Genomic DNA, 18,996 nt, shown 5'->3' on the forward strand with positions numbered 1-18,996 from the left:
GGGCTTTCTGTCTGTGTCCGTGTCCGTGTCCGTGTGTGTGTGCATGTTTATGTGGTTTATGAGGACACAAATTTGTATAATGACATGGGTATGAGAGAGGTATTACAATATGAAGGTGGTTTGTGAGGACACTGCCTATGTCCCCGTAATTCAAAAGCCTTAAAAAACATACTAAATGGTGTTTTTTTTGAAAATCTAAAAATGCACAAAGTCTCCTGTGAGGGCTAAGTTTAGGTGTAGGGTTGGTGTAGGGCAATAGCACACACAGTTTGTTCAGTATAAAAACCATTACGCCTATGGAGAGTCCCCATAAACCACAAAAACCAACGTGTGTGTGTGTGTGTGTGTGTGTGTGTGTGTGTGTGTGGGTGTGTGTGCTTGTGTGTGTGTGCTTTGTTTTTCGTTAATTGGGTCTGAGTCAAACTCTTTAAACAATCAATAAGAAGTTAAATCCAAATAAATTCTCCAGAATGATTCAGAGGCTGGTGTTGGATCAACAAGTTGCATAGTTCATAAAAGCAGGTCGTTATTGGTTTAGTAAGTATAAAAAAATGCAACCTTGAATGACTAATGCCAGTGGAGTGTGTGATTGCTAAACCACTGAAAAAAAAGGCAAAAGATATGATAGCTTTAACCACACACAAAAAAAATATATTAAAGTGATTTTTCATTTGCTTTTATATCATTGACTTTTATACTTAGTAAATTACAGTATATTGTCTATATGCTAACCCTCACAGAAACCTTTTATACATATATATATTTATATATATATATATATATATATATATATAAATAAAATCCCCCCCCACACACACACACAGACACACATACAGGAGTCCTGGTGCTGAAGTCCACTTCTGGGTTTCCGGCCCCTCCCCTCTCAGGGTGATTAGTATGGTAAACTGCAGTGGGATTGGATGAGAGAGTTAGTCTCATTACTGCATGTACAATGAGCCACTGCTTTCAGCCTGACTGAGGAACCAGAGGAACTTTATATGAACTACACGACCTGACGCTTATAGGAATTAAGAGACCGAGGAGAATTTCAACAGAGCAGACATTCAACTTTGAGATCATGCAGGAACTCAGATGTTTCATGTTCCCCAAGAAGGTTTAATTTGAAGGTTGCTCCACTATGAAGGACTCAAAGAGACATTAAGCTTAAAGGACTTCTTGTTTGGTTTGTTTGGATTGTTTCACATCGCCATGGAGATCAGGAAAGTGCATCTGAAATGCCCCGGGACAATTTTACTGACCATGATGATGTTCAAATGGGGTGAGTTTTCTCTCTTTCTCAATACCTAAATAAATCACAGAAAAAAAAGGTGTGATACTTTATAAACATACATTTTCATGAATACACATTTTACATGGCAATCCTGAACAACACATGGCCAAAGGAAAGAAAGAACTTCTTACGTGCTGAAAAAAATGTCTCCCTGTACGGGACACTGATCATTAAAAGCTGTAGAGAATAGATATAGCATGTAATGGCTTGCTGATATTTGGTCCTTTAGTTGTGTTTTATTCTGAGAGGCCAAGTTTTATCATATGTATATGCTATATGAGTCAAGAGCAACAGGTTGGATGTTGTGTGTGGCTCTACTGCCTCTTTTTTGGAAGATTTCGGAATAAGGTGAATTAAGGTAAATATAAATACACAATATACAAAACAAAAATAGTATTAATAATTGTTCTATAACAATGCTATATCTAGAAAGCAGAATGTAATATAAAAGGAATGATGGGCTCTTTTGAACAGTAAGCAGCCACCTAACTCAGAACTACCTAGCAACCAACCAACACGCTAGTAAAAAAAATATTTAAAAAAATAACTTTTTAGATTTTAAAGAAAAACACTTTGTTAATGTTATTGTTTACAACATATAATATTTTTTTTTCTTAAAAGTAAAGGCTATTGGTATCTGTCATTCCATGAGGATCCATGGAAACTTTCGATTCCACAAAAAGGTTCTTTAGATTAATGAAATGTTTTTCACATTTAGAATTTAAAATAAAAATAAAATTTTTGGAACTCTTCACTGAAAGGTTGTTTGAGGAACCAAGATAGTTCTACACTCTTAAAAATAAAGGTTCCAAAAGGAGGTTTTCGCAGCATTGTCATAGAATAAACATTTTTGGTTCCCCAAAGATCCTTTCAGTTAACTGAAGAACCACATTTTATATTTCAAGAATATTTCAATAATCTAAAAACCTTAAAAAGTCAAACTTTTTTACTTTAAAGAACCTTTTGCAGAATAGAAATGTTTCATGGATGTTAAAGTTTCTTCATGGAACCAAAGATGCCAATAAAGAACCTAATTTTTAAGAGTGTATGGCATCACTGTGAAAAACAGCCTTTGGATCCTTTATTTTTAAGAATCATATCGTCTTCTAGTTTACTTTTGTTTTATGCTTTATCCGTTTTATGCTGACACAAATTCCTGGCACTCTTTTTAGAATTAGTGTAGTGTTGTGGTGATTTTCGGCACAAAGATGTGCACTGGAGTGTTACTTGCATCCCTCATCCTGTCTGGAGTGGATATAACTGGTGCATGGTACAGACAGGAGTATATGGGGGAGGTTACTCATCTATTTTCCCTCCTTCCATCCACCCAGTCCGATTCTGCCTCACTCTTCAGTCTGAAAAACTTTGGGGGTGGGTTCCATTGTGTCCCGTTGCCATGACACCAGGGCTGAGTCATTTGGACGTTGTGTGAGGGTGGAATCTGCGTTGAGCACTTTTAACGAGCTCTGTTTGCTTTTGCATCCCGTAGGCTTAACGCTCTTTCATCTGACTGCACGGCCAAGCTGTCTCTGAGCATTTAACTCTATGATGATCATATCCAGGGAATATTTCAGTGGAGAGTAACAAATCTAAAGTTTTGAGTCTAAAGTATTAATAGAGGGTTGTCTGAAGATATATATATATATAGAATAGTGCATGTAATTGTCTGTTAGCGTTCTGATAATGTACACCGAATTCCACTTTAAATCAATTTTGAGAGCAATATTAATAAGTTTCTCTGGGACAAAGATTCAGTTAAATGAAAACAGCATGCTAATATCGTTACATATCTTGCCATCCAGGTCTCAAGTGTGGAATGGCAATTACAAACAATGCATCTGTAGTGTATTTGCATTGACTAATGCAAGTCAATGGGGAAATTCAACGAAAGGAACAGTGGGTGAAACTGGTCTGATGTTCTAACTGAGCTGATAGTTCATGTAAATGTGACATCAGGCGCTTAGGAAATGAAGGGGATCCTGGAATTCACATGACTTTTTCAATGAAAATGTCTACAATGGACCCTGCCCCCAAACCTAATCCCAACAAACACAGCGAGGGAAGAATGAATTCACACGACACAGTCCACCGCACTCCCACAGTCAAGATTCTGCTAATAAAACTGAGCCTATAATTAAATTAATGTTTTGGGTAGTTGGGTAAAAGAAAATATGTATAATGAGTAAATAATAATAAGTAATAATAATAATAATAAAACTATAAGCAGGCTTAGGCTAACATTGACATAATGCTTTGTGAGAATTAATGCTCACAAATTTTGTTAAATTAATGTTTGTGTAATAGAGTATTATAATAAGTAAATAATAAGAATAATATTTTTTACAAAGTAAATAACATGTTTGCTGTCACAGAAATACAAGCTCAACATTTTTGCTTTTAAACTATCAGATGCTGACCTGGTTTACTCAGCTTACTTTACTTACCTACTGTTGTGTGCTTCTACAACCGCATCACCTATAAAGTCTTAAAGGTTAAAACGTGTGTCTTAGGTTTAGGAGCAGTAGGGCATAAAGCTAATTAGAGTCTAGAGCTAACGACAAAGATTTGCTAAGTCTGAGTTCATGCTGGTACTAACAACAGCTATTAATACTCTTATATTCACCACGAGTCAAAACATCAGTTATATTTAGTCTGAAAAGTTCAATTTTTAATCTCAGAACTCTTATTTTTAGGTTCAGATGGAAGAATTAAGCATGCATACAGACAGACAAACACTTGAAACAGCTCTCCTACATCTGTGAAAATAAACAGATCACATGTTATCACAGAGTCCTGTCACACATCACACACACGTCCCGTCCCAGCAGCTCTCACTCTCATTCTCTCTGTAACCCATCCGTTCCCACCCATATCTCTGGACACTTGCATATTAAGTGAGTGTTATCTCATACAGATCTGACTGGGCCATTAATCCTGTGACAAATTTCACAGCCATTGTAGAGACAGTAGGGCTCTTAACTCCAAGATCCATACAGTGTGTTACTATTGTTGAATGAATGAAGCTAAAACTACAAATACAACCAAAAAAAATAAATAAATAAAAACAATTGCAACATTTTATCTCACAATTAGGAATTTTTTCCTAACAATTCAGAGTTTATTTCTCACAATTTAGGTGGAAAAAATAATAATAATAATAAAAAAGTGTGTATTGTGTGAGAATAAAATCCAGCAATTAATTTATTTATAAAAAAAAAATAATATATATATATATATATATATATATATTATTCTATAGACTAAATGGGCTTCCATATAAAATAAACATTAACTGTAATAAAATAATACATATACACAGGGATATATATATATATATATATATATATATATATATATATATGTATATATATATATAAATATATATTTATATATATATATATATATATATATATATATATAGTATAAACAAACTGAAATAAACATTAATAGAAATATAGAAAAAAATATAAGGGGAAAAAATTACTAAATGACAAAAACAAAATTACTAAAACTTTAAAATACAAATGCAAAATATAAAAATAAAAACTAATTAAAAAACAAAATATTCACACAGCTATAATAGTATTTATACTAGAATGTATATTAGAATTTATACTAAAATAACTCTGGTGTGTTATTGTTGCATATTTTTTTTTTACTTAAAAAGCTTTAAAATACACATAGAGATGTGTTTCCCCACCTGACCCCTCTAAAACAATCTGTAACCCCTTTAAATAGTAAAACTAACCTGTCACACCCCCTCACAGCAGGAAGTGAGACAAGCAGGGATGATTGGCAGTGATGTAAACAAAAGGGGAGGAGTTTCGCTTGATTGACAGCCAGTATCAGTGCTCTAGCTCTTAGAACAGAACCTGCATGGCTAACATTCTTCCAGTGGTCTCGCACAGATAACCTTAAACACTGACACACACAAATCGAGAAAGATATAGTGCTCAAGACAGATGTCAGCCGTGGGATGCCAGAGACCCAGATCTCTGTGAAACCTCAGTGTTAAAGTCTGGATAATCAGATCCACTACAGCCTGTCTCCACCTGGAGCTTAAACGTGTCACATTTGGTTGCTGTCCACATTCCAGCAAGATCACAGTTGAATGGAACATGACCGGATGAAAAGGTGACAAGCTGCTATTGTTGGCAGTCTGATATAGTAGAAGCAATGTAGTGGATATTATATATGAAATTATTCAAAACATTTGGGGTTGGTCTCTTGTGCTCACCAAGGCTGCATTTAATTAATGCAATACAGTAAAAACAGTAATATTGTGAAATATTATTACAAATTAAAATAACTGATTTGTATTTGAATATATTTTCAAATGTAATGTATTCCTGTGATGTAAAGCTGAATTTTCAGCATCATTATTCCAGTCTTCAGTGTCACATGATCCTTCAGAAATCATTCTAATATGCTCAAGAAATATTTCTTTTTATTATCAATGTTGAAAACAGTTGTGCTGCTAAATATGTTTATGGAAACTGTATTTTATTATTTCAGCATTCTTTTAGAAATTTAAAAAATAACAGCATTTAATAATAAATAGAGGTATTTTGTCGCATCATAAATGTCTTTATTGCCACTGTTGATCACTAGAATACATTCTTGGTGCATAAAAGTAATGATAAAAATAATTATAATGATTAATAATTATTAATATCTATTGTCTTTAATTGTTAGATGTTTAATATACAATAATATATATATATGGAATGACATGAAGAAACAGAACAAACTGAGGCAGACTAAATCCAGAACAACTGTGGCTACGACTCCAAGATGCTTCCAGACATCTGAAGTGAGAAAAAAATGTTTATTACACTTGAAATATGGATATTTATCTTACAAATATTACGGATGCGCACACTTTATTTCACGTCTTCTAAACTGTTGACAAAAAACACCCGCTTACCCCATTGTAAGGCTTGGAGGGGCCAGGACAATTGTTTATTATAACTCCGATTGGATTCATCTGAAAGAAGAAAGTCATATACAGCTATGATGCTTTGAGGGTGAGTAAAACACAGCCTAATTTTCATTTTTGGGGGAACTAATCCTTTAAACACAAAGGATGCTCATACCAAATGTTGATTTAATTTAGTTAATAGAAGTTAATTGTTGAAGAAAATCTATTTTTGACAGCATCCTCATTTTACATGGGGCAGTCGTGGCCTAATGGATAGTGAGTTGGACTTGTAATCTGAAGGTCGTGGGTTTGAGTCTTAAGCCCGGCTCACACTGTGCGATTTTGGCCACAATTTGTTCGCCTGAGACAAATTTTGAAAATCCTAACATTCTAAAAGATTCCTATAATCCTAGGCTAAAATCGGTTGTCTAGATCGCTGGTTTGACATGTTCACCGACAGCCGATTAATGGCCGTTGCGATCAATTTTTTCCTCCGATTAAATTCTGGCAGTGTCAGAAGATTTCAGACACTTTCCTCAAGTTTCCTGCAGTGTGACATCTCCTACGACGACCGTCAAACCAAGAACCAATAGGAGCACTGAACTTGATGACGCAATTAGCGCGACAACTTCAAACCATTCGTTATTTGTAAAAAACAATATATGTACAACGTAAAGTTTACTTAAAGTTTATTTATTAAGGGGCAGGATGTTTAAACTCGAATAACAAAATTACCTCAAGTTCGCTCTGTAGAACTGGAAGTCCATAAAGTCCTCTTTTGCCCTGCCATGACTTGCTCCACACACGTCGTCTTTTTTGTTTTTTGTTTTTTTTTTAACATCAAGGCATGTAATTAATAAAACTAACGCTACACGTTGCTGTTGTTTGCTAGCTACCATTATAGCGAGAGAACGCGGGTCACGTATTGATGACGTAAAACTCCGGACAAGTCTTCTTGAGTACGTCCGTTTTTATCGCGTCTTGACTGTCGTACAGTCTGACATTAAGACAACTGAGATCCTACAGTCTGACATGGGGATCATGTTCGTACAGTGTGACAAGCAACAATCGCAAAAGACTATTAAAAATCGCACAGTGTGAGCCTGGCTTTAGGTCCGGCAGAGATTGTAGGTGGGGGTATAACCAATATTCTCTCCACCCTCAATACCACGGCTGAGGTGAGACCCTTGAGCTGCTCCCCGGGCACCACAGCATTGGCTGCCCACTGCTCCGGGTGTATGTTCATTACTGTGTGTACACTTGGATGGGTTAAATGCAGAGCACAAATTCCGAATATGGGTCACCATACTTGGCCACACACCCCTTTCCTTTACAGTATTTTTACACAAGTGCCTAAAACTTTTAACAGTACTGTAGCTTTGCAGGTAGGCGTCTTGAAGCATCTTGGAGACATTGCCACAGTTCTTCTGGATTTAGTCTGTCTCAGTTTGTTCTGTTTCTTCAAGTCATTCCAGACAGACTGGATGATCATGAGATCAGATCTCTGTGTAGAGCACTGGCTGTTCTCAGACTCCTTGTGCAAAGAACAATCTCACTGGATTATTATAATTAATGGCAGAATAAATGTTTGGAAATGTAAACTGATATATCCTACTGTCACACTACAGCAAAAAATAGAAATAACCATTTTTTTAGCTGGTGAAAATACTAGAGTTCTAATAATTTTGGCCACAACTATATAGTGTCTATTAAAATAACTATCAGTTTCTATATGCTAATGAAAAAGTCACTCTCTGTAATCTCTTTAAAAACAATGTGGCAGAGGACTGTATCCTAAGGTAACAAAAGCTGGCTTAGTAGTGTAGACTAACCTAAAGGTGTCCTGTTTTACACACACCACTCTGAGAGGATTACGGTCAGCTCAGTACGTGAAGACACTGGCCTATTTGCTCTCTCTGATGGTACGCACATCTAATGGACTTTAAATAGTCTATTCACTGGCTGTAAAAGACAGAAAGAGTAAAACATTCCTTCTAAAATGAATGGTGATGATATTCAAGGTGTCCAGAAATATTCTGAAAGTCAGTGAGTGTTTAAGCACACGTTTGTGTGAGAGACCATAAGCTAAATGAGGTACAGACAGTGTTATCCACTTTAATTTTCTGTAAACAGGCTGCACAACATACAGGTTAGCAGAAAGCAGATAATCAGTGTCCTTCAGTTACAGGAAGGAGAGAATTTGAGAGAGATAAAGTAAAAAAAGGAAAGTAGAGAAGTCACTCCATGTGTGTGTGCCAACTGGATGATTGTGATTGACATCATTATGTGTCATCTGGATCAGTGACCGTTCATGTCTATGACAGCGTGAGCTGGTAAATCTTATTTACTTATCAGACTATACTGACAGAAAATGACACGAGTGTTAAAGAGATGCAAGTGAAATCAACAGAAAATAAATAGAAAGGAGGAAAGAGAGGAGGTGGATCTGGGGGTCACAGAGGTCTGCATCTCTTCGTCTCATGGCCAAATTAGCTTAGAAGTAACTATGGAAACTGAGACCCACTCAGTGGACACTTGCTGGGTCAGTCTGTGTGGAGCTCGTTTTCCCAGGCCGGGGGTGGGGATGAATGCTTGTGTGGGTGTCAGACGTATCTGCATCCTACACGGTTTACAGACATAATAAAATCAAAGTATTTTTAAAACTGATTTTGAGGTTTTGGTCCACTTTCTTGCATGAACTGGAGAAAATAATGTGTGTATGGGAGGAAAAAAGTTATTACTCGTAACTTCCACTTCTCTGCATGTTTGTTTTGTTTGCTTTAAGATCACTGTGTAAGCCACATGTCCATTCTAAGATCAGTGTGAATGCTTCCACACTAAGATCTGTGTGTAAGCTCTCAGTTGTGTTGTGTAAGAACAGTCTGTGTTCTGAGACAGATAAGATGTTTCTGTTCTAAAAGTAATACGTCCATGCTGATTAAAGTGTCTGGGCAAACGCATTGGGTCCAGAAGTCTGAAACTGAAAATCCGGAATTGAAAATCTTATTTAAACCTGGAAAGAAATAAGGATTTAGGAAAATGATGATGTAAAATAAATAAGAAACACTATGACGTAAGCAAGCAAGTAAATAAATAAATAAATACATACATACATAAAGTTATATATGTAATGTAATATAAATAAATAAGCACAACTTAGAATATTAGTGTATGCAGATAAACAATTCACAGTTTGCTATATAATGTTAAAAATTATATATAATTTTGAAAAATACAAAATGGATTCATTTTCAGTATTTGGTATCAGACTTTTGGGCTCGTTTTCTTTAGCGCAAAAAAAAATGTGTTGGGGTAGCTACAAATAAAACAAAAAATTAAAACAAAAACAAATATTAAATTGTAAAGTTCAGGAAATAAGACTATAACAGGTTGTTTTTAAGCAACCATCAAAAACACAATAGCAGCTACTGATTACACCCATGCATCCAGTTAAAAAAAAGGAATGATTAATATTTTTCAAGATTTTTTCTTTTGATATTTTGGCTTTTGGTAAAGTCTGGGACAAGGGTGAAATAATATAATCAATATTGATACCATGGTGAAACGTTTCCTATTTTAATGTGACCTTCATGTAACAAAAATGTTTAAGAATCAAATTTTACCATTTGGTTCCAACAATCAGCTAGTAAAAGCTTACCCACCACCACCTTCAGTGCTTCACCTTATTTCCACAAAACACTGCTCCATTCCTGCTACAATGCCCTGCTAAACACTCGATGCTCAACATGCGCACAAAGGACAGATACACACACACAGCACTTCATTCCTTCTGCCCATTCATTAATATCTTCCGCCTGAATGAATATTTTGGGATGAAGGTCTGATCAAAGCGACATTGAGGGGGCCAGGGCAGCAAAGTGGTTTAGAGAAGGTGGGGGAGTGGAGTTTAGGGGGACGAGGGGCCCCACAAGGGTTAAGGATGGGTGGGCCACATTAATGGATCCAAGTTGGATGCGCGGTGGGGGTTGAGGGTCGAGGTCATGCAGATAACAGGAATTTGGAATGACTCATGGAGCTCTCATGCGATTGGTTGATTTGTAAGAGAGAATCCCCATGAATGCTTCATACCGCACTCATATGCACAAACTAAATATTTGATTTGCAATTTTCACAAACAGGTAAGGTCACAACTCTCGAAATCTCTCAAATTTGATCTTTTAGTTCAAGGTCTGAAGTACAATTTTATAGACTTCTTAGGACTGAGAAATGTAAAAAAATGCTGAACCTCACAAATAATCAACCTCACAGATGGGCTTGGTATTTGTAATGCTGACTTTGAAGAGATTCTCTCTCTTTATTCCTCAGGCTCAGTCAGTCTTACCCAGGATTAAGGTTTGGGATCAACAGCCTGTTATTAACTGATGTCAGTCTTACCTATGTCTCAGAATGGCATATGTCTGTTTTCTGTTTTGCTATCATAGTAATACATTACAACAGAATCTTTAAATTATTATAAAGAAAATGAAATAAGCTGCTAGACAGTTGCCTACTGGCCCAAACAAAGGAACCCGCCTCCAAGTTTCTATGACATTGGTGTCCCTAAATATGTTTTAGATTGTCTGTTTTATTGTAAAGGCAAATAGGCAACTATCATGTGCCTGTTCGCCTAAAAGAATAAGTGGGACAAATGTGTAGGATGTTTAATACTTGGGTTTAGGGGCTTGTTCAGATCCCTAATCCCAAGTATGATTAAACTTTTGAGCAAGCAACACAAATAATAAGATGAAAAAATGGCAACTGGAATTCACATTGGGTTACCCCAGGTGTACCTAATCCTGTTGCTTGAGATCAACCTTCCTGCAAAGTTTAAATACAACCCTGAACCAGCTGATTAAGATCTTCATGAACATTTGAGAACTCAAGACAGGTGCAGGCGAAGGGTTGGAACTGAACTCTGCAAGTAGGTAGATCTTCAAGAATAAGATTGGGCACCCTTGGGTTTCCCCATTGGTGAAATGCATCACTGAGAGTTACTTTATCTCTCTTTTTCCAGGTATATTGTGTTCCGGTTCATCTGACATGTGTGCATCTTCACCCTGTCAAAATGGGGCGACATGTGTGGATACAATGGACGACTATGTGTGTTTGTGTTCACGGGAAGGAGTGCGATACACTGGGAGGGACTGTGATGAGCTGTACAATGCTTGCATGTTCGCTGAATGTGAAGGATGTGAGACTGAACTTGGCACGGAGCAGTACACCTGTCCAGAGGACATCAACGAGTGTGAAAGTGGACCATGTGTAGGTGCCCTCTCTGAGTGTGTCGATGAGCTGAATGACTACAAATGTCTGTGCCCACCTGGTTTCAGAGGAGAGGACTGCAGTCATCGCATCACAGACTGTATTGATGAACCCTGCCTCAACAATGGCACTTGTAGACGGATAGTGGACGGATTTGAATGCACCTGTTCACAAGGTTTTCGTGGTGAGACCTGTGAAGAGAATGTGGATGATTGTGATTCACATCCTTGTCAGAATGGTGCAATCTGTGTGGATGGCACCAACAAGTATCACTGCTTCTGTGTACCTGGATACCAAGGACACAATTGTGAGATTGACATAAACGAGTGTGCATCACGACCTTGTTGGAACAATGGAACTTGCATTAATGGAAAAGACCAGTACCTGTGTGAATGTCTGCTGGGATATACAGGTAAACTGTGTGGGTGTGTGAATTTGTAAGCTTTGCCATCTTGTAACTGTATTATTAACAATCTAAAGCAGGGGTGCCCAAACTCGGTCCTGGAGGGCTGGTGCCCTGCAGAGTTTAGCTCCAAATTACCTCAACACACCTCCTGGGATGTTTCTAGTATGCCTATAAGAGCTTGATTAGCTGGTTCAGGTGTGTTTAATTGGGGTTATAGCTAAACTCTGCAGGACACCGGCCCTCCAGGACTGAGTTTGGGCACCCCTGGTCTAAAGCATTTGTGCTCAATCCCACTCCTGACAGGCCAAGGCAAAGTATAGCTCCAACATACTTACCTTGAAGTTTCTAGTAATCCTAAAGACCTCGACTGGCTGGTTCCAATGTGTTTAATTAGGATTGGAACCAAAATCTGCAGGATCATGGCCCTCCAAAATCAGGATTGGGCACTCCTGGTCTACAAGAATATTCACACAGACAACAGTTGGCAAATCATTGTTAGTCATGTATTGTGTTCTAAATCTCTGTAGGAGTAAACTGTGAGATGGAGATCGATGAATGCGAGTCAAATCCTTGCCAAAACGGAGCCACCTGTCATGACCTTGTGGGGCTGTACACCTGTGACTGTGTGCAGGGGTTTGAAGGTTCCGACTGTGAAATCAATATCAATGAATGTGAGAGTGATCCATGTCAGAATGGAGGAATCTGCTACGACCTCATCGATAGGTAAGGGAACTCAGGAATTATGGGAATGCCTGAGTCATGGACATGGCATATCCAGCACTGCTCACTGTTTCATCACTTACTCACTGTGTGTTAAAAATATTGGTCATTGGACAGAAAAAGCTGCAATGCAGACCTGATTTTATATTGATAGTTAAATGCATAAGACTATGCATGTACGGACTGACTGATTTGGTGTGTGTTTTTATACAGTTATAGGTGTGAATGTGAAGGCACTGGCTTTATGGGAGACCACTGTGAGGAGGATATTCCGGAATGTGCATCACATCCCTGTCAACATGAAGCAACTTGTCTAGAGGGCATTAACCACTACAATTGTACCTGTTGGCCAGGTAGCTCTCCTTTATCCAAAAATTGCACTCATGTCTTTAATCTAACTTTGCAAAAATCATAAATTATGTTGATGTTTGTATAGGTTTTGAAGGGGATAACTGTGAGGTGGATATAGATGAATGTTCTGATACTCCCTGTGAGAATGATGGTGAATGTTTTGAGAAGTCAAAACCAGAACACTGGGAAACAGACTGGGAGTTCACCTACGCCACAGCTGCAGGTTACATCTGTCAGTGCCAACCAGGATACACAGGTACTGGCAACATAAAAACAGTATGGTAAAACAACAGATCATACAACAATACAATAGCTTTAATTTTAAAAACTTGTTCCAGAGCTGAGCCTAACTAGGTTTTAACCCAATATGCGATGGGTGGTCAAGGTTACTCAAATATTGATGCAATGTTTACCTTGAAAAGAGCATTGCCATGCTGTTTATTTGTTTTGTTTGTTTTGTTCTCTCCAGGAGAGAACTGCTCAGTGAACATAAACGAGTGTGTATCTGAGCCATGCCACAATGGAGGAAGCTGTGAGGATCTGGTAAACGGATACAAGTGTGTATGCCCGGAGGGGTTTGCAGGTTGGTGTTTGCATATGAGAAAGAGTTTGCATGTGTTTTTGTTTGTATTGTTAAATTTGTTATCTCTTTCTCAGGTGAAGAGTGTGAGGTTAACATAGATGAGTGTGAGAGCACCCCCTGCCTGAATGGAGGTATATGTGAAGATGGAGTGGCTGAATATAAGTGCCATTGTGCAGAAGCTGAGGAAGGTCTCTTGCCATGGGGAGGACCTCAATGCACTGTGCAGCTGCTTGGTTGCATTGACCATCCATGCCAAAATGGTGCCACCTGCTTGCCATGGTTGAATGGAGAGACACACGGAAGTACTTGTCTTTGTCCACCTGGATTCTATGATGACGTATGCTCAAAACCAACCACATTCTCCTTCTCCTCACCAAAGTTCTTTCTAATTGAAGTTCCACCACTCGAGCGCAGAAAGAGAGACATAGAAGAACATGAACATCCCCTGGGGGTCCGCCTACGCTTCCGCACCACACTGCCTGATATGCTGCTGTTCTTTCGTGGCAATGCTGAGTTCTTCCTCTCTCTGGAGATTGTTGGGGGTGAGCTGCGTGCCAAGGCGATATCAAAGGAGGGAGGGTCGCTGGAGGCAAAATTACCAGGGCTTGTAAGTGATGGAGACTGGCATGAGGCAGTGGTGAACATTGATAGATGGGATCAGCATATCAGACTTGTGCTGCAAATTAAAGATCCAGGCTGTGACAATCAAACATGCAAAGTTGAACACAAGCTACCAGATGATCAAGAAAGTTTCATGGACCGTGACAGCCTCACAAAGTTATATGTAGGTGGAGTACCAGAGGAGTACATGGAGCTAACCTTAAGTGATCATGGCTTTTTGGGTTGTATGGAGGACCTACAGGTGGATGGCCATCATGTTCTGCCGTATGATCTTGGAGATGAAGAGGTGAGTGTAGAGTTGGGCTGTATAAAGACGGAATGGTGCGAGGTGGACCCAAATCCCTGCTCTCAACAAGGGCACTGCGTCGACCTCTGGATAGGCTACCGCTGTCACTGTTATAGACCTCACTATGGCCATGACTGCAGCCAAGGTATGCATACACTTATGATCATACACTCAAACGCTTTTCTTGTGGTAATATTTAGAGCTGGGGCATTAAACTCAACTTTTCTGCTAAGTTTAGCTCTAACCCTTCTCAAACACCTGAACAAACTAATCAAGATGAGAGTTGGACAAAAACTCTGGAGAACAGTGGCCCTCCAGGACTGGAGTTGTGGTGTAGGGGAACTTATATAATAAATACAACATTGTCATGCTTGACTTTTTTCTCTATTTCTCCTTCTTCCACAGATTTCTCCTTTTGGACATTCGGTCATGAGGACTCTACAAGCTATCTTGCATTTGTACTGCTGTCTAATATTGGCAGGAACTTTAGTGTGTCTTTCTTCCTACGATCTCTTAAATCAAGTGGATTATTATTTCAGCTACGTAGGGCAGGGCATCAGCATACAAAGGAGGATGATCCTTATTTTACCATGTACCTGGAAATGGGACGAGTACAAGTGACCTCTGTGGTGGGGTCACCCATCCTATCATCACCAATGTTTGTCTGTAATGGAGAGAAACAAATGCTTCAGATGGACGTACAGGAGGGTCAGGTGTTCTTTAGCCATGGTGGATTGCGCTACGGGCTTGGCTCTCTGCCTGACTTGGAAGTTCTGGAGGGAGACCTGGTGTATGTTGGTGGGTTTCCAAATGAAGAGGGTGCAGCTGATTGGGGGGGTCATTTTAAGGGCTGCCTGCAGGACCTGAGACTAGACGATGTGCATCTGGATGTGGAAGTCTGGAATAGTACCCACAGTGAGACTCTATTTATCTCCAGCGATGCAAAAAATGTGCTTCCTGGATGCATAAGTGATGACATGTGCAAGGTATGTGGACAAAAATATTGCTTTTATCCCATTAGATCCGTTTAAATGTAATAATTACAGCTGGAAAGAGCTGATGGAGTGTTTCTGGTTTGCAGGTGGAGCCTTGCTTAAATGGTGGAGAGTGCACATTCACATGGAATGACTTTACTTGTTCCTGTCCACGGGATTTCACTGGAAAGACATGTGAAACTCGGGTTTGGTGTGTTAGCGACCCGTGCGTAAACGGTGGACGCTGCGTGGATCTGTTGGATGGTTTTGAGTGTATGCTTATATTAAACATCCAGTTGATATTTAACAGTTTCCTAAAAGTCATATTACAGGAGTGGTGAACTCCGGTCCTGGAGAGCTGCAGCCATACAGAATTCAGCTCAAACCCTAATTAAAACTCACCTGCCTGTAGCTTTCTAGTAACCCTTCAGACCTTGATTAGCTTGTTCAGGTGTGTTTGATTAGGGTTGAAGCAAAACTCTGCAGGGCTGCGACTCTCCAAAACCAACATTCGCCACCCCTGTCCTGTTAGCAAAATAATTAATTCAGAAATATAATGTTTAAAGGTTGATAATCATGTAATAAAAATAAATCTGTGTAAACAACAGTAAATAAATATTATAACAAGACTTTTTGTTTTAACAGGCATTGCTAATGCAACTTTTGACAACACACCCTTACACTACAGTGCTAAGGGATCTCTAGTTTACCCGGTGACCAACGTGACCGTGGATCTCTGTACAAGGCAGGAAAATGCTGTATTACTTCGTGCATGGAGAGGGGCAGAGTTTCTACTGATTGGTCTAGTGGATTCAGCCATTCATGTGGAGCTCCAAACCGAGAACAGCGTGGAACCAGTGATATTCTCTGGACAGAGACACATTGCAGATGGAAACTGGCATCACCTGCTGGTTGCCATGGCCAGTCCAGTACGTGATGCATCGCAGTGGTTAATTTTGGTGGATGGCATCATCGATGGTAGCAGTGCACCAGAACTTGCTGGTAGTTTAAGTTTTCTTAAAGATTTGTCAAGTGAAGTTGCACTGGCAGAGACGTACACAGGATGTCTAGGTGCTGTCAGAGTGGGTGAGGTTTACCTTCCATTTGTAGACAATCCCAAATCACCCCAAACATCACGGTTTTGGCGACGACAAGATGAGCGTGTGCGCATAGGCTGCTTTGGTGCTCCAGTGTGCCGCTCTCATCCCTGCAGACATGGTGGTACGTGTGTGGATCTCTTCAATGTATTTGGCTGCCAGTGCCCATCAGGCTGGGAAGGGATCACCTGCGAGAAAGAAACAGACGAGTGTGTCTCAGGACCCTGTCTTCATGGCAAGTGCAAAGACAAGTTTAATGGGTTTGACTGCTTGTGTCACCCAGGATATGCTGGATCTACATGTTCAGAAAACATAGACGACTGTAAAGGATCGAAGTGTAAGAACGGAGGAACCTGTGTGGATGGAGTTAATGACTTCACCTGTATCTGTCCACCTAAGTACAGTGGAACAAATTGTCAGTAAGTTCCTACAGATCACACACACTGATGCCTAGACTTGACTCAGTGGTAACTTGCAGTACATATGCCCTCCAACAGAGAACAGGGGTAATAATGTGGCCTTCAGTAAGACAATTACAAACCTGGTTGCAATTGTAAATTCTTGTGAACCCCCAACTGAAAAATATCAAATAATTGACTATTAATGTTTTCAAATCTCCCACTTTCTTTCACATGAGTTATTTTTTGTTACCGGAGTTTGAATAAGCCAGTAAGACTGATGTTTTGGGGGTTTATCCATTTCTTTGTTTGTGTTCTTGTGCATCAGGTATAACTACCCTCCTCTAAAGTGTGAACTGGATGTTGAATGTGAAAATGGTGTTTGTCATGACACTCAATGGGGGGCAAACTGCACCTGCTCTCAAGGATTCACAGGAGACAGGTGGAATTAACACATCAATGTCCATTACAAATAAATTTAATATACAAATATTGATATAGATGACTAAGTGCATAGGTGTTGGTGTACATATTTCCAGATGTGAGAGAGAAATTGATGAGTGTACATCTAGCCCATGTCTAAACGGTGGATCGTGTCTGGATCGCCTGAACCGGTTTCAGTGTTTGTGTCCAGCAGGATTCAGTGGCCAATTCTGTGAAACAAATGTAAGTAAACACTGAGTATAATAATAAGCATGCAATTTAGGAGTGGAAATGAGAATGCAAACTAGTGCAGTAGTGCTGAGTGTTACTTTTTTTTTTTTTTTTACCTGCCAACAATAACAATTTGAATCCCTCTCTGCAGAAACGGGCTCAGCAAGAACATATACCATGGTTGGCAATAGCGGTTCCACTGGCATGTGGCAGTATCCTCTTGGTGGCCATTGGACTCATTTTTATTTTGATGACAGCACGCAGGAAGCGGCAATCAGAAGGAATTTATTCCCCAAGTCATCAGGAGATTGCTGGTGCACGCCTGGAGATGGATAGCATGCTGAAAGTACCACCTGAAGAGCGACTAATTTGAATACACAAACAAATGTAGATAAAGGAGCTCTAATATTATCTGTGTGACTCTGTAACTTTCCAAGACCTTGTGGTATTACGGAGCCACAGTGAGTGGCAAATGCTATAACAAGCAACCTGAAGATGTATGGCAATACGAGTGAAAGAGGAAAAACATGAAGGCATTAAATATGGTTGAACTTTTATGGAGACCTAAAACTTTGGAATTTAACCAGCAACTCTCTCAAGTGTAGTTGAACTTGAACTTGGTGATCCTTTACCTCATAGCATTGTATGCCGGCTTTGACAAATATTGCAAAGACACGGAAATAAGAGTTTACATTCTTCCCACAGCATTTAAAATCTTTAACCTATCCCTCTAAAAGATAAGCACTAAAAAATAGTGCTAATGAAGGAGTGGGCAACATTTTCAAAAACAAAAAAAATGACATTCACAGCATTTGAATGTACAAGGTATGTCTGTAGCAAGACTGTTAACTAGCTACTATTCCTGCTGTAGGTTACACTGGATATGATAATCAACACAGGAATGTGGCTTCATATTCATGCCAATGTGAACAATTAGCCATATATTAGCATTTTCAAGGGTGGAAGAAAACTGAAACTAGTTACCCTTTTAAAGTAATGCATTTTCTTAAAAGAAAAAGAAAGCAGCGTTGCTGCTTTCACATGGTGTCAGAATTACCGTAATTATACATTTCCCGGATACTAAAAGCTGTTTACGTCTTTGCTTAACACACAATCACAAGTTTGTAAGAAATTACAAAAACCTTTGAATATTGAAAAGAAAAAAGCTCTGGCTTTATTTGACTGTTGTTACATCGTATATAAACAACCAAAAACTACAAGTAATGCTAGTTATGTAGCAATCTCAGCACATCTTTGTCTGAAATGCCATTTTATTTTAGCCAATAATCTGCACTTCCAGTATTCATTAAATGAGGCAACAAAAAGTATTTTAATGTAGTGATTATATTTTTGCTATCATAGACGGCAAAGCTGGACAGTTAACTGTTATGGGTGGATTTGAGCTGACAAGACAATTTGAGCTGAATCTGAA

General features: G+C 38.9%; 1 protein-coding gene across 1 annotated transcript; it reads left to right on the plus strand.

Moving 5' to 3' along the window:
- Positions 1–1,209: 1,209 nt before the first annotated feature.
- Positions 1,210–18,347, plus strand: LOC306856386 (protein crumbs homolog 2-like; the record flags this gene model as incomplete). The annotated part of the gene is made up of 13 exons (XM_079395652.1): positions 1,210–1,279; positions 11,227–11,886; positions 12,408–12,603; positions 12,814–12,953; positions 13,037–13,207; positions 13,421–13,534; positions 13,609–14,586; positions 14,847–15,427; positions 15,523–15,688; positions 16,061–16,931; positions 17,239–17,352; positions 17,450–17,576; positions 17,716–18,347. The coding sequence occupies 13 exons, from the start codon at positions 1,210–1,212 to the stop codon at positions 17,935–17,937; spliced, it is 4,410 nt and encodes a 1,469-aa protein (XP_079251778.1). The 3' UTR covers positions 17,938–18,347.
- Positions 18,348–18,996: the final 649 nt, after the last annotated feature.

The sequence above is a fragment of the Barbus barbus genome (genome assembly GCF_936440315.1).
Source record: "Barbus barbus genome assembly, chromosome: 36".
Classification (NCBI taxonomy): domain Eukaryota; kingdom Metazoa; phylum Chordata; class Actinopteri; order Cypriniformes; family Cyprinidae; genus Barbus; species Barbus barbus.